This window comes from Barbatula barbatula (assembly GCF_947034865.1).
Source record: "Barbatula barbatula genome assembly, chromosome: 7".
In the NCBI taxonomy this organism is placed as follows: domain Eukaryota; kingdom Metazoa; phylum Chordata; class Actinopteri; order Cypriniformes; family Nemacheilidae; genus Barbatula; species Barbatula barbatula.
In genome coordinates this window covers 23,316,028-23,342,326 of record NC_136770.1, presented here as the reverse complement: position 1 = coordinate 23,342,326, position 26,299 = coordinate 23,316,028, and the positions used below count along the sequence as shown (strand labels likewise).

Sequence of the window (26,299 nt, the reverse complement as noted above, 5' to 3'; positions counted from 1 at the left end):
TGGAAAAAACGACAGGGATCTTGGTAATGATGCGTCTCAAGAAGGGGAACAGTAGAGAGTTGGACCGAAACAAGAAAAAGTCCAACGAAAACAGCCCATGTGAAGTCTAATGCCTGGATGTAAGTAAAACCCTTTTTACCTTAGATGAGAGAGATCGTTCGTTTGTTTATAAAACTAAACAAGTGTGCGTCACAATGGGGATTGCCTATAAATATTTGTTTGTAAAGAATATCTCACAAATATTCCCAAGTTGTTTTGTTACGTGTTACTTCTACTTTAAATGCGATATCGAAGATATGACGATTTTTGCAACAGGTCTGCGTTAAGATATATTACTGCGTCATGGCTATTGCGACAAGAGGAGATCCATTCGGGATATCACCTGCGTAAGAGGTTTCCTGACCGCTCCCTTTAGTCGTTCTAACGCGATGCGACAAGACGCGATCTAATCAAAGTGGTTGGAATTAAACGCTCGCGTCGCGTTAAGAACAGCGTCTGGTAAAGGATGCTGCGCGGGAGATGTGATGCGATGCGCACGTCAATAACGCAGCATGGTGCGCACTTCATGCCATCACGTAATCCTTTATGCATCTCCATGTATTTGAATTAAAAGGTTATTGCTAACAATCTTTTAAATAATGACTAAAAACGATTTATTGATTCATATTCTAAAGGGGTTTGTGAAACATGTATGATAACAGACCAAGATTAAACATAATCTGTCTGTATAGCCTACTGGATGGAGTTTTAGCAATAAGTGCGTCATCGTTATAAAAGTATGTTTTTGATGGGTCGCCACAATAAGGCGGCCATGCTCTAAAGTGTCTGATAAACTTGGAATTTTCTAGTGCGCACTTGACCAGACGAGGTAAACACATCATTAGCGCAGTGCTGTCTTTTCTCTCTAGGGGGCGCATTGCGTGTTTGGGCATTTACAATCTGGGACGTCGTTATCATTATTTCTTTGTGCGTATTAGTATTGTTTAGCATAGCCAGGTTAACTTTTATTCGGGCTAGAGAGCGAGAAAGAAAAGGTTGACGAGTTCTGCTGGTTCACTGAACACAAAAGCTTGGTTAAATCGGGTCATCATAGCAGGGTATTAGGTCTGAGACAGATATTTCCTTCCCTTTAAATGTCAAAAATGTTAGATGTGTTTGTACGTTTATATAAGTGTGTGCCCTGATTTTCATTTTTTTACTTATTCCTTTGTATCAAATGTTTATGAAGACCGTAAGATACGGTTTTAGACCATCAAGGGATAATAAGGATAAGGTTTTTATCACTTGGGTATATATTCAAATACACTTTATTTCAAAAAGATATTTTTAGATATAGAACAAGTAATATCATAACTTTAGTCTGTGTTTATCCTTCTTATATATTGCATTTATAAACTGATTGAAATCTGTTGATTTTGTATTTTTTATTCACTGCTGTCATCGGCCATCCCATATACACTAAATGACATGCATCCACATTGCAAAAGTCCAAAGTCTCAACAAAGATGCCTTTCCCTTTAAGAGTCGGATATGCATTACACAAGCGGTCAGGTGCACAGGGGGCTAGAAACCGAAACTTGTAAACAAATGCCGACTGTCGCTCTTCTATTCTCAGCCATCCTTTTGTATTGTAATAAATCTATTGACTCGGGTCTCTGTAAAAGTTCAAATATGATAAACAAATGTAACATCTGCCTTTTTTCCTGTTTCTTCTTTTCAGTGCTATCTACTTCTAAATCATAGCCTACGTGGTGGTCTGCGTGTCGCGTGCCGCTTCTGGAAGCTGAATTCAGGTGGTGCCATAGAGTATCCCATGTCATCTAGCACCATTTGAAATCAGTGTTCTTGGGGTGGTCTATGACGTCATGACAAGAAATCCAAATGCTTGAGACTTTACATTTGTGTTGTTTCCATGTTTATGATTATTCGTTTTGAAAGAAAAGTGAATTAAAATATTTTAAACAAAGCGGTTTCTCTTATTTACAATCCTTTTCGTATGTAAATTTGTGTTTCAATGTTCATGATATGAAAGCATTTTCTAATATGGATCTTGCGTATATCACCCTCTTTGTATTCTGAATACCTTCTTCAGTTACCAAAATGTACAGACTTTCAAAATGTAAAGATATTGTAAGTGACTTTTCTAACCACCACTCATTCATTCATTCATTCACTCACTACCTGCCAGATCAAATACCAGTATAGGTGCACCCTGCTGACAAAACAATTCCAATGGTTTCCATTACAAATATGAACCAGCTGTTTACCAATAAAACAGTTACAAAACTACTAATTCTAGTAGGATTGTTTACCAACAGAACCAAACACACCGGCAGGCACTCAGAAAAAACTATGCAAACCAAATCTTCAATGCGACTCTCAGCTCTCAACAAACTCTTGAAAGCATCTTTGGTAAGCATGGCATACAGTACCGAACCAGTAATAAACAGATTTTGACAGCTTTACCTGTTCCCTTCAGTTTGACAGATGTGCGGAGTTGCACACATCAACCTTGTTTAATAAAACAGAGGTCAACAAGAAAGTGTGCCGTCCTGTTGATATCACCCAAAAACTCTCCACCTGGCTCTCCTGAGAATATAACAATTGAGACGTGGGGCCAGGACCAATATATCGATCTATTTATCCCTACAGGAAATGACGAGTTCAAATATAAAGCGATAAAAAGTCACAGAGGTATGACGCCAATGAACAAATTAGGGGAATTTAAACGTGTCGCCAGGAGATGGCGCTGTTGGATTTAATACACGTCGAGGACGCACACAGGCTGCGCGTTGCCAGACTCGGCGTTTTAACGCATAATTGAAATTAATCATAATGAATACATATTTTTGCACAAACTTTGATTAAACAATCAAAGTGAATTTAAATAGAAAAAATGCAATTTTATTTTAGGACCAGTTTTAATTCCTTTTGAGTGGGAGTCACGTTGTTCCTTGAAACTGGCAACCCCTTACCTCCGTCTGTAGATAAGCGAAACATCCAAAACAGTTCTGCTGTGGCCGACAGCACCGCATATTTCAGATGTTTCTTTTATTATACATCTGATTCAAATTATCCCTTTAGAGGAACAGGACTGAGTGTGTGTTAGATAAGAAACGTTGGAGGGGCCCCGGGACCTCTAGACAGATACATCATAAACAGGATTATTTGCAGTGATGACATAACATTTTATTAGAATCAAAGGGTCAATATTGTTTTTCTTCATTGTTTTTTGGAATTGAAAGATTCTGTGTTTTTCTCAGATCTCAAACTGTTTAGTTTGTAAGGCCCCCCTTGTGCCCCCCCAAATAAAGTCTTATAATCTTAAAGTGAGAATTTTAATTGTACCAAAAACATTTTCAGACATACAATGCTGGAACATCAATTATTTCGGTTGGTTGTCCTATTTACAATTTTAAAATGTATGATACATTTATATTTCATAAAATGTCACAAAGGCCTGTCTTAGGGCCCCCTAGTTTGACAAGATGGCATAAGCCCTCCTGCCTGTGAAGAAAGACGTATGGTTACAACTTTGCCCTTAGGGTCACTTTCCCAACATTTTAAAGTATTGGTGTCTGTTTTGTGTGATTAGATATGTTGTCATGGTTATAGAGTATATATGTGAAAGCGGATGTAGACTGCTGACAGCAGATAGACTGACAGGGAAACATTTAAGAGATGCAATTGTGAGAACTGTCACTTAACAAAGATCATTTAAGCTCATTTTAACCGCTGTCGGCAAGTGCGTATGCACATTGATCCACTAAATGATAGTTATAGTTCTTCTTGCTCTTTAAAGAGTTTTTATTTATATGATAAATGTGTTCTGGGGTTCATGAAATGTGCCAAACTTACCAGACTTTTCTTCAGGGGCGTCAGACTTAAACTTTCTGAGGGATCTTCTAAACCTTATATGTTGACACTTTCAAACAAGCGATTCTCGACATGTTTTCTAAATGTGACCAGATTCTTTGAATTAAACGGTGACCTATCAGACCAGACCCAACTGCACAACAGGATAAGATATACACCCTCAGTTAATGATTTTCATTAAAAGTCATTGAGAGCATACACCCTGTTAACCATAAAACATCCACATGACGGCTTTACCCCATTCGTCCAGCAATGACAAAACAAATAACTTCATTTGGCTTCAGCTCATTCATTACTCAAAGGACTCTCCTTTTTTCTTTTCTCTGCCGTCCCCTCCCTGACCGGCTGTGATTCAAAGTGATGTTTCCCGAGACCTCTGTGTCATACTGTCTGGAGTAAATGGGAATGTTTACCCAAGCGGATAACCAAAGATCCAGGTTACCTCTAGAAACCTCAAGCCACAGAGACAAGAGAAAAAGAGTCAGACTAAGGGGGGGTAGTTGATAATTAGAATAGCGCTATTGTGCGTGAGCAGGAAAACGCTTCATATGAAATACACAATATTGCAGTGAATCACATGAAATGGGTTTTCATTAAAAGCGTAAATTGAATGTATAAAATACATAGGCTTTCCTGCACCTTCGATGAAAAGGGCATGTCATGTAAAGCTTAAATGCACAGTTACCTACTTTGTATAAAATTGTCTGCCGATTGTATGTGAATCCAACTTTTTTTCTTCAAGCCAATAAGAAGCCACCCTAGCATCCACATAGCATGCTAAAAACTATAGGAACACATACTTAACCTTGAGTTTTGCACAGACAACCGCTGCTCACATATTCTTCTTTAGCAGTGATTTGCTTACCATGTTTTTGTATTTCTTATAGGGTTGCTCTGTGGCGACTGTGGGGAAGTTATTGTAATTCATTACTTGGCTTGAATAGGCACAACTATCTCTGTCATTTCCCCAGTAACCACTCCGCCTGCTGACGTCAATGGGCAGCAGTGCTTTCAGAAGGGATACACGGCGTGTTACAACACATTACAAATGTTTGCTCATTGTGGCTTATTCACCATATGGTCATATTGAACGTGAAGGCGTGAGAGGATGACAGCTATGGTGCAATGTAAATATCTCATTTTCGCCGGAGGAAACACTTCAATGAGATCACTTGTTAGGAGACATGGTTACAAAAAGGGGAATAGGGTAAATGTCAAAGGTCACATGACCGAACTGAAACACGGCTCTCATTACATCCGCTTGTTGGAGAAAATGTGAACAACAGCGTCAACTAACAGCGGTATCAAAGGATTTTAACCTCGCTCTTTTCTTGTTTTATCATTCAAATTTCAGTGAGAAGAAAAAAAATGGTATAAATCAATCTGGATGAGTTCATCTTTTCAGGAGGCATTTTGAATATAAAGCAATAAATAAAATATGTAAGGAAGTACACGTGAGTCATGACAGAAAGAACACACCCAAGCGCTATAAAACGTACTTTAATCAAATATATAAAAATATAATCTGTGCGTTTATTCGATGTGGAACAAAAAGGATAATGTATGAAATAAATAAAGTACTTCATTAAGAATATAAATATTTGCAGCTTTGGGGAGTTAATACTGTATTCATAAAGTGCCCACTAGGCCAGAGGAGCTGTTCGATTGTTTGTCCTGTAGATGACAATCCAGAGAAAACACAATTAGAAGAACCAAACAACTCTTTGATGGTGATACAATAACAAAAAGAAAAAATCATTAAAGAAGATGTTGCAACTACGCCAGAACATATTAGTCGGAGATGAAATCATTTGATGACTTTTAACTGCTATACCTTTCAAAATGGTAATAATTCTTCTTCTTTTGTCCACTGTCCTTCTCCAGTGTTGTATGAACTATACAGCATTGTAAATGAGGAGATGCAATTATTACAAACCATTTTATTGTGAATAATTTTGTTTAATATTCATACGCAATCCGTGGTACAAGCCATATATGGACATACATTAGCTCTGCATAAGTAGTTCTTGTCATTTTTTGCATGTCTAACTCATTATGTGTCCCGAAGTGCCATAATACGCTTATACAGGACACAATAATCAGCCACATCTGAGGTTGTTTTTCTTTAGTTAGTAACCTGCTTGGCATGCTGGGAATTTGCAAGGGTGTGTATTTAAAGTGAAAAAGGGAGTCGTGTTTTATTTTCCTTGAGTTCACGTTGCTGCGGATTTACATAACTTGCAATATTTCTAGCACTGTCAAATAAAGCGTCCTTGCCAAATTGTGTGTAAGCCTTAAAAGTCATGGACGTTTTCAACGGTTTTTTCTTACTCTGGTGAAGTATACAGAAACGGATAAATAATTCATCTTTAAAAGCAAATGCAAAACAGGGCAGAAGCAAAAGAAAGGGAAGCTGGTTGATCGATAACGGCCAGTTCACGAGGAAGACAACTATAAAGTAAACATGTTAAAAATCGTCCTAACTTTAAAGGGAAAGTTCAACCAAGTTTTAAAATCTGTCATTATATACTTATTTTCAAGTTGTTCCAAAACAACATTGAAATGTTTGTTCAAAAGATATTTGAAATAATGTGTGAAACTAAATAGTTCTGGGACACCATTAACTACCATAAGTCGTTTTACTTTACTATGGAGGTCTATAGTGCCCCAGATCTGTGTTGGTCATAAACATTCTTCCAAGTATCTTTCTTTCTGTTCAACAGAAATCAAAATGTACACAGGCTTGGAACAACTTGAGTGTGAGTGAACAATGACAGAGTTTTCATTTTTGGATGAACAGTCGCTTAAAGAGACTTTCAAAAGATTTTACCAGCTGATATCAAGCCATTCAAATATAAAGATCTCAAGCCTTATAAAGTGAAAATGCAATCTGTTTGCTTAGAATAAACAAGATGTTGGTGTGGACGCTAATACAGTTATCAGTATAGTTATTGTTCTTAGTGTGAACGGGCCTTAAATCAGCAAATAAAAGCCAACGTGACTAAATAAGTGCATATCTAAAGCAAGATGAATCTAAAAAGAGTGATAGTAAAATCAACATGATTTTGAAGCCAGTTTAAATGAGTAAACATGAATGAGGAATGTGCTTACCCTCTTTTTTTATGAAGACGATGATATACACAATATAACACCGCTACAGGGAGAAGAGATATTGCTTAACAAAAAACACTCACAGTATGTGAATTCAGCTTTAAAATAAGTGTAGTTTTAATCCAAAGTCAATACTTACTTGGAATAATAATAATGGTGAAAATACACCCAAGGATTAAAATCACTGCATCTAGAAGAAGACATTTTTAAAGAAATTTTATTTCAACTTTGTTGAACCATGTTAGGAATCATCATTTTACTGCAAGTAGCTCCACGGTCCGATGTGGAGGATTGCTGTTATTGGAAGGACCGGTAAGGACCAACTTCCTATTAAAGGAACAGTTCCCTCAAAAATAAATCTTGTGTCATCATTTACTCACCCTTAAGCAACAAAGAAGATATTAGGAAGACTGCTTGTAACCCAACAGTTCTTGGCCACCATTGACTACCATAGTAGGAAAAATGACAATGGTAGTAAAAAGTGTCCCAGAACGCTTTTCTTTTTTACATTATTCAAAAATATACATTTTTGGGGTGAACTGTTCCTTTAAAGCAGCGGTTTTGAAATGCTCAGCAGGGCACAAGTGGGAGTCTTGGTGGGAATATTGGTCTTCGGGTTTTCGGGCGACAAAGGAAGTTAACACTCATTACCCATGCGGTGTCCTTCAGTTACACTCATAAAGGCTGTGATCTTATTTACTGTAGATGTTCAAAGAAGATTAAACATCAAAGCGTAACTCATTTAACCAACCGTGTCAACCACATCCCTGAGGGAACCGTAGTGAGACATTTAATTCAAACAGTAGACAGAAAGAAGACTTACTTAGTGAATAAACAGTGAGCTGTTCCTCTTCTATTTCTGCTATGAAACAAATGAAATAACCATAAAAACAACATTTGAGGGATGCTGTATTTTCTATGTTGAAATCCTTACCTTGTAAACTTGTGTTGGTTGTGGGTGTGTTTGTGGTGACGCCTGCTGTCGTCTGTTTTGTGTTGGTATCCCTTGCAGTTGATTTCTCTGGAAGAAAGGTTCACATGTAAACATGTAAACACAATTGCTAACAACCTGTTTATCTCTGGTATTGTGAATACAAACGCTGGAAAAAATATTTATGTAACTTGAAAGAATAAACATTTCTGTAAAAGGTTAGGCATACCTTGAACACATTCAGGAACGGCAGACCAGCCGTTCACCTCGCACACCGCCTTGTCTGAGCCTTTCATGGTGTAACCCGACTCACATTTAAATCTGGCTTCACTTTCATAGGAGTAAGGGGGGTTTCCTTCAATCTGGATGCCAAACTCAACTTCTGGAACTTGACATTCGATGGCTGAGGAAGAAAACTAAATTAAAATCAGGGAGACGTGCAAAGTAGCTGGACATTTTGTATGAGCGTGTGTGTAACAAAAAGATCATTCGAAACACATTTAAAACCGTTCAATGTCTACAAAAATGAGTGAAACCACATCAAGACATCCTCGGAGACATGAGGCACATATCCAAATCCACGGCATTTCAGTAATGTTAAGCAGTCCCAAGAAGTGTTGACAATAGATGCCAAACACTTAACACTTACATTCAACATTGGATAAGACCTTGGATTGCTTAGGAACCGGACGATATGTTTTGTTTGAAAAAGTCACTGGATGGATATAGAATTGTACTGCATTTTTATATTTTTCCAGCATTGGCACAAGCAGCTTTACTTCTATATCAGCTCTCTCTCTCACAGCTTTGCAGACAGTTGATAATCTCACTCTCCACTGTTTTACAACAGGCGCGTCGCACCCACTTTTCCCGGTGAGAGGTTCAACCGCCACACTTTTTCTGCAGTTTTTCCGCAGTTTTGCACAAACGCCTAACTACAGTCACTCACTCTTCCGTTTCTCTGGCCGCTCTACGGTCTGGAACTTATGGTCATGGTTATTTACATCATACATCTCCCTTTTCCAGGTACTTTGAATGAGTGTTTATGCTTTCGAGGTTTTTAATAAGCGTGATATGTGTTTGGGAAGATGTTCTGTTATTGTTTTGTTGACATTTTGAATGTTTTTGTTATTATATTTCGTTTTTTAGACTTATACTTATTGCTATGTAAGTTAATGTTTATTTGCGTCGGGGTCCCGATCAGCCTGCAAATACAACACCGACTCACTATACATTATACGCCTACCAAATAAATCAATAATTTGACACAAAATATTGATTTAAAAACAATATATTAGGCTACCTGAGTGAACAGAACTGCGTCGATAGCAATGCTCTGTTTTTCATGGCAACGGTGTGTTATACTTCGATCGCAGCGTTTAACAGACCGCAGTCATTTTAAGCCAAAATGGCCGTCAACCTTGAACAAATTGCAACAGAAGCAAACTCAACTGATGTTGTATCCTCAATATGTCCTGAGTTAGGGGAAAAAAGCCCCGAAGGATTATTAAAGTATTTGTGATTCTTTAGCAAGTCTACTGTTGTGCATTTTCACAAGTTTTGACTTATTTTTCGTGTGTTCTGAGTGTGTTTTTATACTTTTCTAGTATCACTCATTTAAATGGGAAGCTTTTTATATCTTGTGTGTCATACTCTGTCATTGTATTCATCGTTTTTATTGTTAATAAACAAATCACATCCATCCTCACTTTTGAAAAGTTTGCTACGCCCCCGTTACCCCCACAATCAAGCTAATCATCCACCAGATGCCCAGCACCGCCAGCCTTTGAAAAATGAGCTTTGCATGTACAGGATGGCATTGAGAATTCAGATGGGAAGCTAACAGTACCACAGACTAAACAAAACAGTTCCAAATAAAAGCCATGGATCACAAAAGTCCGGCTGGACCTGTTGAACGAGAAGAAGGCTTTCTGCTAGAAGTTTAACCTACAAATTAACTAAAAGAAAACCAGAGCAGAAGAAACGATCAGATTAATAAGAAACCAAATAAAACGGCAATTTTACGGCGTGTCCGAAATCACCTCCTGTAACCGCCTGGCTATCTTGCTTAGTGAATGACATGCCAAATAAATGAGCGGAAATGAGTGGGTGAATTCAGACACGAGTGTAAATATTGTCAGTCAGAGAGGGCTGTCGAGCCGTTTCATCACATACAGTAGGCCTACGCAAGAGTTTACACGAGTTGTCATGGATGAGAATGTGTTCATGCAGGGGTTTTTAAATCCTCTCCTGTCTGCTATTCAACACGAAGAACAATTTGAGTGTGACGCCTGTTAGGAAAATTAGGTGAACCATGTGAAATTTATCTCAAATCCCAAAAGTTTAGAGTCCTGCCCGGAGCGGATTGAGTAAGATTTGGATAATATGGTGCCATGACACGGACGGGAGTGAACTTTAGGGGAATGAGGGTAACGGAGTAAACGTCACTCCCTGATCTTAAGTGCTTTTGGAACAGCCCATAAGAATGAAATCGCAGATGATAGATGAGACATCTATGAGATTAAATGAAGAGACAAATGTCTCTGTCATCAGATTTTCAGAAGAGATCCCAACAATGTGTCAAACTGCGCTCAGATTTGTCAAGTCTGCAATCAAAAGTCAATGTGACTGTAGATCTCGGTATGAACAAATCAAGTCAGATCAAGATTATTTGACCACCTACATTCATTTTACACCTCCATAGTCTTAAAAATCCCAAAACCCAAATATGAATCTGAGAAACATGCTCTTACCTTTACATGTTGGTGGTTGTGAATTGTATTCTTCATCTTCATTACATGTGATGGATCTGTTTCCAACAAGGATGTATTTTGGATCACAGGCATATTCAATCACATCGTCCATGACTATATCCTCTTCATCCAGCTGCGTCACAATTTTGCCATGTGCAATTTCAGCAGGCCTTTCGCAAATAATTTCTACAAAAGCAACACGAGGACACAAAAGTAAAATGGATACAATTGGCATCACTGCTAATTTAATATCAGTTCTGTTTTAGTAATTGTCAAAGATCCGGTGTATGAAATTTAGCGGAAACCGATGGCTTACTCCCCCCCTTTCGAAGCACCATGGCGGCTGACATGTACGGAGACCCACAGTGTATGTAGATAAAAAAATCGCATTTTAAGGTAAAAAACTTAACGCTTCATTATGTAAGATCTTTATACACCTCTGAAGACAAAGTTATGTGTATTAAATTGCATTTTTTTTCAGTAGATCCTCCCAGAAATGACACACTGGACCTTTAAAGTAGCAAAACAACCACTCACGTGTACACATAGATCTTCCACTCCAGCCCATTACAAGACACTGTCTGTGGCTCGACCCTTCCAGGATATATCTGCACAAACCCGACAAAAATAAACGGTGATTGTTCGCCCCATTAGACTGGAAAATGTGGACCACAGAAGTTCTTACCCTCTGTCACATATGGGTTTCGCATAAGCACCAAACAACGTTCCATCCGAGAAGCTGTAGGTCATATGCGGTGAAGGCTTGGGTTGACCACAGTCTACCTCTGAAACAGCACACACACAGACAATCAAAGGAAAAGTTCACCCAAAAATGTTTTTTTATTATTCACTCACCTTCACGTCATTCCAAGCCTGACTGTCTCTCTTCCACAGAACACAAAAGAAGATATTTTGAAGAACGCTGGTAACCGAACAACACTGGACCCCGTCGACTTCCATTGTACGGAAACCACTGAGACATTTCTCAAAATATCTTCTTTTGTGTTCCACAGAAGACAAAAAGACGCATAATGTTTTAGCACGACAGTAAAGAATTAAAAACTGAATTACTTTGGCATATTAATTCCACAGCGCTCCACTCCCCGTCCCTGCAGAAGATGGAAGTCGACCCTGACTCTCTATGCAATCCACTGGGACACTCCAGAAAAACTTCAGAATTTTCTGGAAAGTTGTTTTGCAGTAGGGATCTCCCAGACATCAGAACTTTGCCATTCAGTTGAGGCAATAGACAATCCGCTAAACCAATCACAGACACAAAATGATTATGCATTAAGAGACAGTAAAAATACATTTGACATCATGAAGGAATATAAAAGACAAAAATGCACCGCTAAAACGTGTTTCCTTATTTATAAGGAAAGTTGGACCTAATAGATAGGAAAAGCTGGAACAACGGAGCACACATGGAAAATCTGTTTCCGTAGTTCGGATAGAGAGAGTCATCCCTTCATGAAAACTAACACTTTTTTGCAAATATATAAGCAATAAAATGTATTAAATGGTGCTTATAAACTGTCATGACTGGGGTGAGACAAGGACAGAGGACCCAGGCGCAGATAACGGGTAAGGGGTTAGCAAGACTTTAATAATAAAAACAAAACCCACGAGGGGATAACAAAACAAAACAGGGGAATATAATAAAACAGGACTAAGACTATACACTCAAACAAGATAAATTAACTTTTAGACTAGACCAAACCAGACCTAGGAACTCACCAAACAACCACAACGAACCAGCACAAGGCAGAAGACACGAGGGCATTAAATAAGGGATCAAATCGAGAGGGGAACAGGTGTTGGGCATGAAACCAATAAGGAGGAGACGAGAGGGTGGGAACAGAGACCAGACCAGAGAGAGTGTATGGAAGGCCATAAGGGCCATAAATGCCTCTCTCCACACAAAACATGAGGTCCTGTCACGATCCTGCCGCTCAACCAAGAGAAACATGACATGATGCGGCAGAATCATGTCAACACTGTTTTTAATCATTTTAAAAGTAAAGTGCTTTTGGACATGTGAGGTTTTGGAAGGACATGACATGCTTGTGACTTAGTAGCGTATCATAAAACTTATCATGTTATAAATCTGTTACATGATGGTTTTACTTTCATGAATATTAACCATAGAAACTACAGTTTTTTGGCTTAATTTCTAACAAAACCATAGAAACCACAAATGTACTATAGTCTCACTAGTCACCACACTATTTGTAGTAAAACTACACTGAAACAAAATCTGTAGATAATACAGTATTACCGGCAGCAGTTTGCCAGTTACTTTCTGTCGATTTAAAGAGGAAATTGTTACTAGCAACAGTTTGTTGAAAGATAAAGGATCATTAACAAGACTTTATCCTAAAATAACAGCCTCATGCGAAGCATTCACAATTTGAAAAAAACAGAAAAAGGATTATGTGGATTTCTGGTTCCCAGAATGCTTTGCATGAGGCTGTTATCTTATCGATATATCTTTGAACAAACTGTTGCCAATAAATGACATAAATATAAATCTACAGTAAGTTACTGGCATCTAGCTCCAAAAGCAAAACGTTTATTGGTACAAATGGTAATAAACATGTAAATTTACTACATGAAACCATGGATCATAATGTTTGTTCAGATGATACATATTTAAGAATAAAACAATTATGAATTAGGTGATTCTGACATGTGGTGTATAAGAGCATCTTCACGTTTCTTGTATGATGACACTATAAAGCACCTAGTGATTTTAACAGCAGCTGAATGTTTTATTTGGTTTTAAAACATAATTATGTAAGTGTACATTTACATTAGTCATTTAGCAGACGCTCTTATCCAAAGCGACTTACAAAGAGTTCGGGGAGCAATAAGCGACATGTCATAAAAGAGTGTAATAAAAAAGTCTCACCTCTTCCCACGGAGACGAGCGCAAAGTGCAACAGAAGCAGCAGCCAAACCTTCGCGCTTGCCACGGTCATTCTAAATAGATTTCAATGTCTAAACTATAAATAGACTGGTCCTAAATATAATAAAAGGCAGAACAGCTATAGTACTGAACGCATAACGTGAACATCACAATAAATCACTACATAAACAGAGGGATTCCCCATAATAACTCAATCTAAACTGTTCAAGGAACTCAGGGTAATCCGTTCCCGGACGGCGCACAACACGAACTAATGCGTCTCTGACATACACACAGCTGGTGCCTCCCTCCTCCTCTCACTGACCGGGCTGTGTTCAAAACAGTCTACTCCCACTTTTCCAACAGTAGTAGTAAATACTGTTGTATACTTTTAACGATGGCAGAGAAAAATAAAAAACAACCAAAAACATGATTTCACAACAGTTAAAACAAACAAAAAAACATGGTTACTGTAGTAAAATAAAAAAGCATAGTTAAAACATGGTTACTAAAGTAAAAGAAAAAAGCATGGTTAAAACATGGTTACTATAGTAAAATAAAAAAGCATAGTTAAAACATGGTTACTATAGTAAAATAAAAAAACATGGTTACTATAGTAAAATAAAAAAGCATAGTTAAAACATGGTTACTATAGTAAAATAAAAAAACATGGTTACTATAGTAAAATAAAAAAGCATGGTTAAAACATGGTTACTATAGTAAAATAAAAAAGCATAGTTAAAACATGGTTACTATAGTAAAATAAAAAAAGCATAGTTAAAACATGGTTACTATAGTAAAATAAAAAGCATAGTTAAAACATGGTTACTATAGTAAAATAAAAAAACATGGTTACTATAGTAAAATAAAAAAGCATGGTTAAAACATCGTTACTACAGTAAAATAAAAAGCATGGTTACTGTAGTAAAATAAAAAAGCATTGTTAAAACATGGTTACTATAGTAAAAAAAAAGCATGGTTACTATAGTAAAAGTATAGCTTTTATGAGGCGCCATATAGCGTTTAAATCAAACTGCGCTTATGAATACATATATAAAAGCGTGCATACACACATATTCATTGCTCACATATACATGTATAGTATTGGATGTATGTGCGAGTGTTGTTTAGGTTTGTTTGCACGCATCAAGTTTATATGTATGTGTGAAAAAGTGTACATGCATGCATTACTAACGTAATATATACATATGGTATGGATTTCACATTAGTGCACATGTTTTTCATATGTGTTTTCTTGAACATCCAATGCTATACATGTATGTGTGAGCAATGTATATGTGTGTATTCACGCTTTTATATATGTATTCATAAGCGCAGTTTGACTTAAACCCAATACGGCGCTTAATATGGTTTTGAAAAGAGTAATCGAAGCACAAAAAACATGGTTACTAGACTTTTACCACAAAAAACACCCAGTGTACTATACTAAATACTATTACATTTAGTGAATTGGTTAACTGTAGTACAGTTGCGAGGTTCAGAACTTGTACTGTAAACAATAAAGCATACTACAGTGTTGTGTATCAACTATGGTAGACCAACTTTAGTAAATTGTGTGATATACTTTATGTATGCATTATTCTTTTCATGTGGGTGGTTTTTCCACGTGTCATATGTATTTTTGAACTATAGTCACATTCAAGAATGTGGATGTTCTTCTACGGTTGATGTAGTACAATAATACTGTTGCTATAGCAAACGTTTGATTATCAAAAGAAATGTCTGGATGAATCCAGCTTGGTGAGGTTTTGATAGCATGGAATGTATGAGTCAGTTTAAGGGTGTTCCCCAACAAGGGCGTCCCTGCATGAAGATTTCATGCCAATGTGTTTGAGCGTAGTCAAGGTTACAAAGTCATTTGTCTTTCTTCAGCCCCTCTTCTAACTGTTCACCCCGGTTTGTTAATGCAGTACAAGTATTAACATCAGCAGGTTTAAAGTGGAACTTTTACAATTGATTCGAACCTCACCATGGATACTACATTTCCGATTGCTTGGTATGCATGCAATGGTACAAAATAAATGAGTCTTCAGACACTTTTTGTATGCTTGCTCTTGCAATAGCTTATGATGTTGTAAGATGCCTCATATATGGTTTTGCCTATGACTAAATGTAATTGCACATAGGCGTGTCATGGTTTTTCCATGACACTTCCGCACTTATGGTACTACCACTGTGATAATGCACAAAAATATTTACAGTACCATGGTGCTCATCAAAACCTTAGGTTATTCAAAACATACATCATTATTAGGTCACTATGAGGTTAAAGAGCCACCGACAAACTTAAATCCAACTTATCTTAAATAAAAATAAAAGGATAGTCGAATAACCGTCTTCCAACACCGAGAAGCATCTTTGACGATGTAAAAACATGCTCTCCGGTCTTATCTCAAAAACACACACCCCACCCATTCTCTTCTGGCCTGAGCAGAATGATAATATTGCGTTCACATTATATATATTACTCATTGAAAAGCGGTCTATTTTTGGACCAGCGTGTCCTCAGCCATAGAGATCCAACGTAAATGAAGACCCCATGTGGTCCCTTATTACCATCCTTTACATTTTCTACAGTGTACAATGGCTATTATGAGGTCACTTGAAGTGACAGCTCCCCCAACAAAAAATGTTTTCATCAGTTGTTCAGATGATTTTCACAAAGGACGATATTTTAAAGAATGTTGGTGACCAAACCACATTGACAACCATTGAGTTTCACTGTTTGAAAACAAAACCACTGACATTCCTTTGCTTAAGATAATGTCTTCTTTTGTGAAAGAGTGATGTACAGGTTTAAACAACATGAGAGTGAATCAAGTATGACACAATGTTTTCATTCGAGGTGAAAATCCCTTCCAAAATCTGGTGTCTCTGCAGAGCAACTCAGAAATGTTAAAAGCAGGTTAAACATTTCAGAGATCCTTTACATGAACTACTTGCTCATTACATTTATATTAATCCAGATAATTGGCGACACCTGGTGGCAGAAACATGAAGACTTGCATTCTTTCACCTGTCACAAAAGTCATTTTCATTTTGCTTCAATTATCATTGCACCTTCCATGGGTATATATATGAATACTTGCACATCCCCGGGGCTTGTCTCAGCAGAACCATTTAAAAAAGTCGACATCTTATTGTTTTTGACAAGCCAAGATGGGAAATATCAGTTCTAGACAATGACACAGCAGGATAAAACATCTTTCGGTGGATAACCACAGGCAGAAGTGTTATGGTCACAGTCCTTGCCTTTAATAAAACGTGTTTTGCTTCAAGTGCTTTTAAAAGAGTTAATTATTGTAAATAGTTTTTATTGTTTAGGCTCATCTTTGTCACCATGTGTGTTTTTTATGATTTGTCATAACCTACTGAAATTCTCTTCAAAACTTAGCGAAAAGTTATTTTAATTCAAAATTAAATTAAGGTAAAGAATTTATAAGGCAATGAGGAGATAATAGACATACTGTACCTTGATAACATTATCTAATGTTTCACTAAAGGAGCTTCGCTAAGAGCACGAATCATTATAAGACCATATCAAATAATATAAGAACTTAAAATCCACGAACAGAACACCATGGGCAGGACTTTATTGTTTTCTTTCTATACAGACGTATTTTCTTGCATTTTTAAAGAATTACTTAGAAAAATAACAGAATAATTTACAGATCTGTCCCTTCATCTGAGAAAGCAAGCACTCACCAAGTTTATTTTCTTTAAAAAAAAAACATTCTGTACAATATTTAAACATACCTATAAATCAGAACACATAATCGGGATTTAGTACCCTATATGAATAAATCTAGGCCTCGTTTTTAAATGTGAATAATTGATATGAGCCGAGAATGTAGAGCAAATCGCTAACATCGCTCATGACATTTTGTCCCATTTGAACAGGTAATATATTAAATCAACCTGTAACACCACAAATTATATATATTCTCATTAATTGGTTGTGTTTAAACACTCATTTATATTAAAGCTGAGCTACACAGCTTGTAGATGCACATTCATATCCTGAGGTCATGTTCAACAAACATCTCACACACATGATATAAGGAATGGCCATCAGTACTTTGGTATTAATTGATCATTTTTCAGACCTTAAATAAAGATCATCCTGGCCAAACCTACACACCTCAAACCCCCTAAAAATGAGCCCTTACAAAGACTTTCCACGTGAGTAATCCTGGACAAAATGTAGATGTATTTTTGTTAAAAGCCTGCAATTTTCCTTGTCTGTATTTTTGACAGTGAATCGTTTTGCATTTAGATGAATCTCATGAAAACATACCCGAGTCATATTTCACCCTAAAATTAAAAGGAAAAAATATGTTTGCATGAAAAGATTAAGTTTATTTATGATTTCTTTTTAAATCAAAACAATACTTTTAATGCACCAAGCAACATAAAAAAATCTAAATATTGTAATGTTTTTCACTTTTCCATCATTCAATTTTCATTATCCCACTTAGTTTTCATGTAGGTGTTTATTTACATAAGTGTAAATTATAGGAAGCACATCAACTTCAAAATCTGAAAAGATATAAATAAAGGTTTTATTTGTGACCAATATTTTCTTGATGTTTAATTCTTTTCATTTTAAAGTGAAATATGATGCATGTTTACACCACTGTTTAGCCTCTCATAAATGAATGGTTGAATTGCTTGCACTGCTGTCCTTTACGAAACAGGAAATAAACTAAATAAATATATATATATATATATCACCTTATTAAATCTGCTATTATTTAATATTTAAAAATACATCTGCATGTACCATTTTTTCTATGACGAGTAAAACAGCGTTGCTACAAGGTACAACTACCACGGTGCCCGGGCCTCTACACCGAAATCATTTTTACAGTTCCATATAGCTACATGTCTCTATATTCATATACACATCTCAATAAATAAAAATGTCTTCATCTTGGTACAGTATATTAAAAGCACAAGTTTCTGGTCATTTGCAATGATAATATTTGGAAATCGGGGAGCCAAAGATATGGAAGAGAGAGAACAGTCTAAAACGTGCCAGTTAAGTCTTGACGACAGTTCATATTTACAAAGTCTGGCAACGTTAAACGAACTGCACGTGTCTAAAGGCATGCGACAAAACAAGGATCCGTAACTTATTTCGCATGCAGAAATGCGGCTCTTTGGAGCAAAGGCGTGCTGTTTGGGACCGAAAGCTTGCTTTGATGATATGGGAAGTTCCCTAATGTTGCATATTGAAGGATTGCATTGTGAGGGAACAGAGTCCTTATGTTGTTTAAGAAAGGAAATGAAGTCCAGAAAAAATGAAGCTCTGTGCGTCCGGCAACAGAAATGTGATGATATCGGAAACCACATAAAGGCAGTTTGTATTGTAGATCAGTGAGATTGCCAATTTCAACCATTGGATTATTAATACAAGAAAATAAGCATTCCAGTGATTTTAAAGCTAAGCAGTTGTGAGACAGGCCAAAGCTTGGATGGGAGACCTACGGAGAGAAATAAATTATGCTAAATGTGGTCCATGATGGTAACAAACCTAAGAGTAACCTCTACACAACGGTGCCATTAAACCCAATGTGTTACAATTCTGCTCAGCAAGATGCAAACTAACTTCATGTTGTGCGTTCTGCAACTTCATTATGAAATGTAATTGAATTTGCGAAGTCCCACATGACAACATCGGTCGCCCGAGGTGTACCGTCTGGACTGTTGGATAGTTGTGCCAAAATCTGCGACGAGGGAGAGAAATCCACCAACAAACCTGAGATCAATCGCAAAACGAGTCTGTCATGAGTCCTCGAGGCTACTCGAAAACATCCCGCATCACTTCCTCCCGCGTGAGAATGCGAGCATAGCTCGGTATCTTCCACAGGCCGTTGGTTACGGGACTGTCGAAGACCAGACTTGACCTGGTGACTGGGGCGGCGTCATTGGTGACGATGTCTTTCCTGTTTGTGTCCTCATGTATACTTTTGCTTTCTTTCATATCTCTTTTCCTGTCTGTCACTTCATTCTGACTATCTTCCTTAGAAGATCTCTTTTCCTTTGCTTGTTTACTCTTCTTCTCTTCCTCACGGTTGGATATGTGGCCATCGTGTAGTTTCTGTCTCTCCTTTTTTTCCCTTTGGGTTCTTTTCAGATCAACTTCTTCACTCTTTAGTTTTCTCTCAGCTCTTCCCCTCCCCTTTCGTTCTTGGGTCTCATTTTCTTCTGTAGTCTTCTGTTCTCTCCTCTTCTGAGTGTCGCTTTTTCTTTGGTCCACCCCAGGAATCGGCCTAGCGTGGCGTTCCTTCTCCCGTCCCCGCTCCACGACGACTTCTGACTTCTGCGGACTGACGGAGCGACTCAGTCGGTTGGACTTTCCATGTTTGTTGGTGCCTCGTTGCAGGTTTTCTTTGTGGTTGTGAGCTTTGTCTTTGGCTTTGGATGGGGTATTGGGTTTCCTTGTATCTTCGACATCAATGAGGTTCTCTGTGGACCAACTCTTGAGACGGCGTTGCCGTGAGGAGCTGGAAGCGCTGGGCTTTTGTGGTTTGGCACGCTTCTCCTTGTTGCTGTCTTTAGGGTGGGGATTCTGGAGAACGAGATCTAAGGAGGCCCGAGAGCGGGCGATGGAGTTTGACAGGTCTGAAGTTCTCTTTTTCACCGGGGGAGAGGATGGATGATGGAGGGTGGAACGGCGGGGATTGTTGGAAGCGTTGGATCCCTGTGGGTCCGAAAGAGGAACTTTTTCTGAAGAACCTATGGGCAAAAATACTTTGTGTCAGCATCTGTTATACGGAAAGTTGTTACATTTATTAAAAGTTGAACCATTTTAAATCCCCCCCAAAAAAGTGTTCACTGCTGAATATGGAATAAACGCTTAGCACCTCGCCAGCTGCTGTTGTGTTTTTAAAAACACTGCACTCCCATTGTAAACAACTGAAAAACAGACTGGTCTCTTAAAAAAAGGCTTTGATGAATACACAACGCAAATCACCAAATTGATAATTTAAGCAACCAAATCAACAACATTAACTCTATAAGCGACATAATCGTTTTATTTGTGTTGTGAGTGCATTAAGATTTTTCATTTGATCTACATAACACAAAGAAGAATATATTTTTACAGCAAGAAGTAAAAGAAAAGTGAAGAAAGCTAAAGTTCAGTTACCAAAGAAAAGAAAAGCGAGTTGTTAGTGATGATGCTCCTGGGGGTAATAGCACACTGCAGAAGAGCTTACACAGCCTGCAGAGAGAGAGAGAAGGATAGGAAGAAAGAAAGAAAGAAAGAAAGAAGGAAAGTTATCAAAAACAGATTCTAACTGATGTGTTCATGCTCGAGTTTGTACTGAACTCACTGTTCTCAGATAAGAGAGCTTGAGGTCGCAGTAAAAGATGTACTTTATTTCCTCCGGCCTGGATCAGCTCGATGGCGCCGGTGTGGCTGATGCCTTGTGTCTGCTCTCCATTAATCTCCACCACCTGATCACCCACCTACCGGACACATTTTCTTATTTAAGTCTTGTACTACAAAAAGACATGTCAAAACATTCTCAAAACGGGACAGATTTACTCGAGAAGAACAATGATACATGAAAACTGGACAGAAGAATGAATCAGCTTATATATGACCAAGTTTAAAGGTCCAATGTGTCATTTGTGGAGGATCTATTGACAGAAATGCAATATAATACACATATGTCTTCAGATGTCTATAAAGACTGAAAACATCACAAGTTGTCTACTAACAGGAAATTCTTACTGAAGGGCATTTCCTGTGAGGAGCGATATGGCCTTGTGGGTCAACGGGCGAATTAAATCGGAAGTGCGCATCCTGTCACATGTCATGTTTCTCTTGGTCTAGTGTCTATTTTTCCTCAAACTGAGTCATTTTGGAAACACATGAACTTTAAAGATGTAAAGAAATTTGACGGGTCATGTATGACAGAATGATGACACACATTGGCACAAAAAACACGGCTAATAAGTGAATCTAAAGGGAGATATTGAATTACTAGCATCACTGTGTTAAATTTTGCCGATGTTTATTTCCACATCACGTATACAGATGATGGAAAGATTTTTGAGATGAAGTATCTGGATTCAAATCGTTTGAAGGCCCACACAGAATCTGCACCCACAGAAGGCTCTGGAGATCAGACCGCCCATCATTCATAGTTCTACGCAACCCCATGTAATAAAATATCTTCTGTTACGAAGACAATTATTCTCTGTTAAACACGTTTGGAAGAATTTTTCCTCAAACTCTGACAAAGGGGGCTCTATCATAGTCGCTACTCACATGGATCCGACCGTCCTTTAAAGCGGGGCCGTCCTCAGCCAACCGCAGGATATAGAGACCCATGTTATACTCCGTTCCTCCTCTTAAACTGAAGCCAAAACCACGAGAGCTACGTTCCAACTCGACCGCAATACAGCCCTGCGTACCACACAAACACACATTCATCTTAATACATTTGCCATGCCATCTCTTTTTATCTAGAAACACTTTAAGGTTCTTAAGTTGGTTTCATGGCTCTTGGAAGACTAAATTATAGGTTCTATATTTACATAAATGGTTACTGCTGATTTATATTGGCATGTGTCATAGTCTTCAAGGATTCATTGTTTCCCTACATTTTGAAACGCATAGTAATGTCCATTTCATTTAAGACTTGGCTTAAAAATGCTGCTTTGCTTTGTAATAGAAATGTGCATATGATGTTTCTCGCCTGTTTTGAGTTGGTGACACACAAGATTCCCTGCTCGCTCAAAGGAAGAGCTTTATACTCCGTCCATGCCAGCTCATCCCTGAGTTCATCCATATCCAGATTATACCTGCACATAGACACAAACACACGTTTTACACAATATATACTTGATCGAAACACCTGCTCACATTTGATAATATAGTTTAGACAAGTTCAATGATAAAATGTGCAGCACCTCTCATCCTGAGTGCTGGATTTCAGAATCTTGTGCTGTGGCGCTGGACTTTGTTTGGCTGAGCTGGCTCCTGAAGGCGGGCCTTTGTATTCTAAGTAGCCAATCAAAACAAGTTTAAACAGAAGGATAACCACCTGACAACATAAGTCATTTCTTGCTTTTGTTCGTAAAGACTTTATATGTCACTAAATTTGTGGACGCAACATCCCACGAAAGCAAATGTGTTTGGAAGTAGAAATTCGGGCTGTTAAATGATTTGTTGCGAATAATCGCATCCAGAATAAAAGTTTGTTTTTACAAATATATACACACGTACACACACACACACACAAAATCACACACACACACATACATACATATACTGTACATATATATACCCATACAGCAGAGAAAGAGGGTCGTCTGAGGGCCGGAAATGAGCTTATTGGCATCATTTAGGAAATAATTACATGTATTTATTTATATATAATTTAAATTATACATTTACATTCATTGATTTTTAGACTTTGTATTTTTCTAACATGTATGTGTTTATATATACATATTTATTATGCACAGATATTTATTATGTAAACAGAACCTTTATTCTGGATTGCGATGAATAGTGTAATAGCCCTAGCAGAAATAAAAAAAATTCCCAAATCCTCCATGATTACGTTTCCGCAAATAAATTCTTATTAGTGTATAAACAGAGGAGTGTTCACAAATGTAAATATATTTGTCAAAAGTACTTACCATCTTCGGGAACCACGGTGAGCGTGACAGCGTTTCCGGCGTCTTTGATAAGCTGAACGATGTCGCTGTGCGAGAGCTCCACGATGGACTGACCGTTTACGGCAGATATGCGGTCGCCCACGCTCAACAGGCCGCAGCGGTCGGTCGGGCTGCCCTCGATTATACGGCCGATTTTATGAGGGATTACTGCAACACACACTTATTCAAATCACTTAGCAGCATATCATTGGTTCTGTGAGTTCAGGCTCTGAATGCGTGATGTGTGTTTGGTTCTAATCTAGGAATGGTTGGTTCATGGACCTTCTCTTACCTCCTGGTGGCGGTTTGCTTTTCGAGGTGAGGATGACAAAACCGAAGCCCTCGTTGTCTTTACGATGGAGGGTGATGTCGAAGGACTCCTGGTCTTTGAAATTCGGGAGCTGGATACGCGGGTGCCTCGGCGAGCCATTCACGAGGGTCAGAGCTCCGCTCCCGACATCCTCCGAAGCGTCTACAGAGGGAAAGATAACACGGAGTGACCTATAATGAGAGCTTTTCAGACAGTTAATTACATCTCAGCGCCGCTTTTTATGTCTAAGAGCCGTCAGTCGTCTCAGCTCACCTCTGTAAATGACCTTTCGCCACACACATAGGAGAACCTGTCCGTTGCGGGCGGCGTTAGTCATCAGATCCAGAACTTGTTTGTGAGATTTCCCTTTTACCTGGATGCCATCGATGCCAATAAGCTCATCTCCGGCCCTCAGACGACCCTCTTTCTCTGCTGCTCCCTGGGGTATGATGGCACCGATGTATACCTAATGAAATAAAATGGATGGCTACTTTTAGGTCTACACTGCCGGGAGTAGCAATCTAATATACATTTATGCGTAATACAAAGAAAAACCTTGCAAATCTATTTGATTGAAGATAAAGTTACTGTGAAAACAAAATTTTGCCTCTTGAATAATTATTATATATATTATAATTATTATCTTGTTTCAATGATGTTCACATGAGGGTAAACCAGACAAAATACTAATAAAGATAAACATTTATTTCAGTGCAAGACAGAAGAAGTCCATCTTCTGTTAATAATAAAAATAATATATAAAAACAGTAAATGTATAAATGTACAGTAATGAGGATTCAAAAGTTAATAGGAGGGACTTACTGGCTGTTCAGCTCCTTCTCCTCCCAATACACGGAAACCAAACCCCGTGTCCTGATCTCTTGTAATAAAAATGTCCAATTCTTTATGGTGAGGTCCTACAGAAACAGCACAGAATCATGTAAAGGCACAAAAAATAAAGCACATATAACTCGTCATGTGCTGACAGAAAGAGGAGTAATCAAACTATCTACAAATAGTGTGCAGTTTTTATTCATATTTTCCATCAAATATTAAACATTGTGCAATTAAAAATTTTAAATGAACCTATTTGCCGTATTTAAGGTCTGTAAACATGAAAAGCATATTTTTTTGTGTTATTTAGTTTGTCCGGCACATAAAGGCAATTAAAAACAGTTTTATTTGGAATTTGGGAGGAAGTTGCTATTCAGTTGTTCGCAGAATTAAACAAAAATAAAAAAACTTCAATATATTTAACAAATTATTAAGGTTCATTTTACTGTAAAATTAGGTAAAATGGACTGTTGTTTCTGTAAAAGCTAAAATCCAAAGTTAATGCACTCTTTCCAATAATTGAACGGTCCGTCGTCAATTATTACTTATATATTTATAACCATGCTAAATTCATACCATATTTATAACAATACATAATGATGTAGTAATATATTTATGATTTCATTGATCGTTTCAGTATCATCTTGCACATGGAGTACTTTTATCTTATTTCTTTAGTTTTGTGTACATCTGTATTGGTATTGAAGACCTCTTCACGTAGTATTTTAGGAACACGCTTCAAAAGGTTCCTCTATGCCATAGAAGACCCTTTTGGTTCCATAGAGATCCTTTAACATCTTTTGAACCTCCCTGTTTAATAAAAGGTTCTTTGTGGGGAAAAAAGGTTCTTCGGATTATAAAAAAGTATGAAAGAGACAGTTCTTTAAAAATCGTTTGGCTGAATGGTTCTTTGTGGAACCAAAAATGGTTCTTCTATGGCATCACTGTGAAGAGCCCTTTAAGCTCCTTTATTTTTAAGAGTGAAAGTCACGGTGCTTTAAAGGTGTGACTGAAACCTTGGGCAAATTTCATTTCAGTGATGGTTTTATCTCGTAAATTAAGGTTGTTCCTCATTTTTGTATTGTTTTCCCCTTACGCCTTAAATACACGGAGAAAAAGATTTATAAAACAATTACAATACTCAGATTCCTCTTTACAACTTCAGGTGCTGTGCACATGAAATGACACCTGGTTTCTCAACTAAAACAGATTTCACAGCACACTACTTGTGTTGACTGACATCTCAGCACAGACTCACCGATGCTCTCGGTCAGGGCTTTGGATCTGCTGCACTGGAAAGAAGTGTTTTGTTTTGGAGAGCTACATGGCAGTGTGTTTGAGTGATAAGTCAAAGCTGGAGGTGTCGTGGTGTCATGGCAACGATCCAACGTCTCGGTACTGGCACTCATCCCTGGTCTCTGTAGGGATGAAAGAGGAGAGCGTGTGCTTTTAGAAGCGTCTCACAAAATGTCCAGACCAGCATGGGTGCCAATAGATAGGGTCTGTAAAAAGCAACATTTTAACCGCTCCGGCTGTATCTTCACAGGGAATGACTGCATACAGATTAGATTTATGTCATCTATCATTCTGTAGCATGTAGATACAGAAACGGCGTTGTGAACAGAAGGCTCGTGCCTGGTCGGGTAAACAGGGCGATGGCAATTTCCATAAATCACATGCAAATACAGTCTGTTTCAATTCAACGTCAAGGAGGGACAAACAAACCTCATAAACATCAATGTGGCATCTACATATACACATCTAAGGTTCTGGGAGTTTGCAGGGGCGTTGATAAAAGATAAAAACTCAGTGGTAAGAGCGTGGCTCTTGCCAGTAACGCCAAGGTGGTGGGTTCGATCTCAGTTGCACATACT

At 37.9% G+C, this 26,299-nt stretch overlaps 3 protein-coding genes across 4 annotated transcripts in view; all 3 read right to left on the bottom strand.

Annotated features, from left to right (window-relative positions):
* Nucleotides 1-5,360: 5,360 nt before the first annotated feature.
* LOC306896186 (membrane cofactor protein) lies at nt 5,361-13,867 on the bottom strand. 2 transcript variants are annotated; one of them, XM_079459937.1, is made up of 12 exons: nt 13,583-13,867; nt 11,743-11,928; nt 11,357-11,456; nt 11,209-11,279; nt 10,672-10,857; nt 8,148-8,321; nt 7,922-8,008; nt 7,811-7,846; nt 7,127-7,177; nt 6,988-7,030; nt 5,711-5,771; nt 5,361-5,550 (listed from the first exon to the last, which is right to left on the bottom strand). In XM_079459937.1, exons 1-11 carry the CDS (start codon nt 13,650-13,652, stop codon nt 5,714-5,716), a joined length of 1,062 nt encoding a protein of 353 aa, XP_079316063.1. In that variant the 5' UTR covers nt 13,653-13,867; the 3' UTR covers nt 5,361-5,550; nt 5,711-5,713. The 2 variants fall into 2 exon arrangements, with proteins under 2 accessions (XP_079316063.1, XP_079316062.1); XM_079459936.1 differs by having other exon boundaries at nt 7,811-7,849; nt 13,583-13,863.
* A 4,893-nt stretch (nt 13,868-18,760) lies between these two features.
* Nucleotides 18,761-22,016, bottom strand: LOC306896861 (uncharacterized protein). The gene is made up of 3 exons (XM_079461177.1): nt 21,885-22,016; nt 20,941-21,076; nt 18,761-20,341 (listed from the first exon to the last, which is right to left on the bottom strand). Exons 1-3 carry the CDS (start codon nt 21,945-21,947, stop codon nt 19,404-19,406), a joined length of 1,137 nt encoding a protein of 378 aa, XP_079317303.1. The 5' UTR covers nt 21,948-22,016; the 3' UTR covers nt 18,761-19,403.
* Nucleotides 22,017-22,161: 145 nt separating this feature from the next.
* Nucleotides 22,162-26,299, bottom strand: part of magi3b (membrane associated guanylate kinase, WW and PDZ domain containing 3b) — a gene marked incomplete at both ends in the record, with an annotated part of 75,608 nt that continues 71,470 nt past the window's right edge. Inside the window, 8 exons of the mRNA XM_079461053.1 lie at nt 22,162-22,215; nt 22,315-22,420; nt 22,529-22,619; nt 23,264-23,461; nt 23,574-23,753; nt 23,865-24,057; nt 24,414-24,508; nt 25,684-25,843. Of these exons, the coding sequence (XP_079317179.1) occupies nt 22,162-22,215; nt 22,315-22,420; nt 22,529-22,619; nt 23,264-23,461; nt 23,574-23,753; nt 23,865-24,057; nt 24,414-24,508; nt 25,684-25,843 (1,077 nt within the window). The remainder of the gene's footprint in view (nt 22,216-22,314; nt 22,421-22,528; nt 22,620-23,263; nt 23,462-23,573; nt 23,754-23,864; nt 24,058-24,413; nt 24,509-25,683; nt 25,844-26,299) is intronic.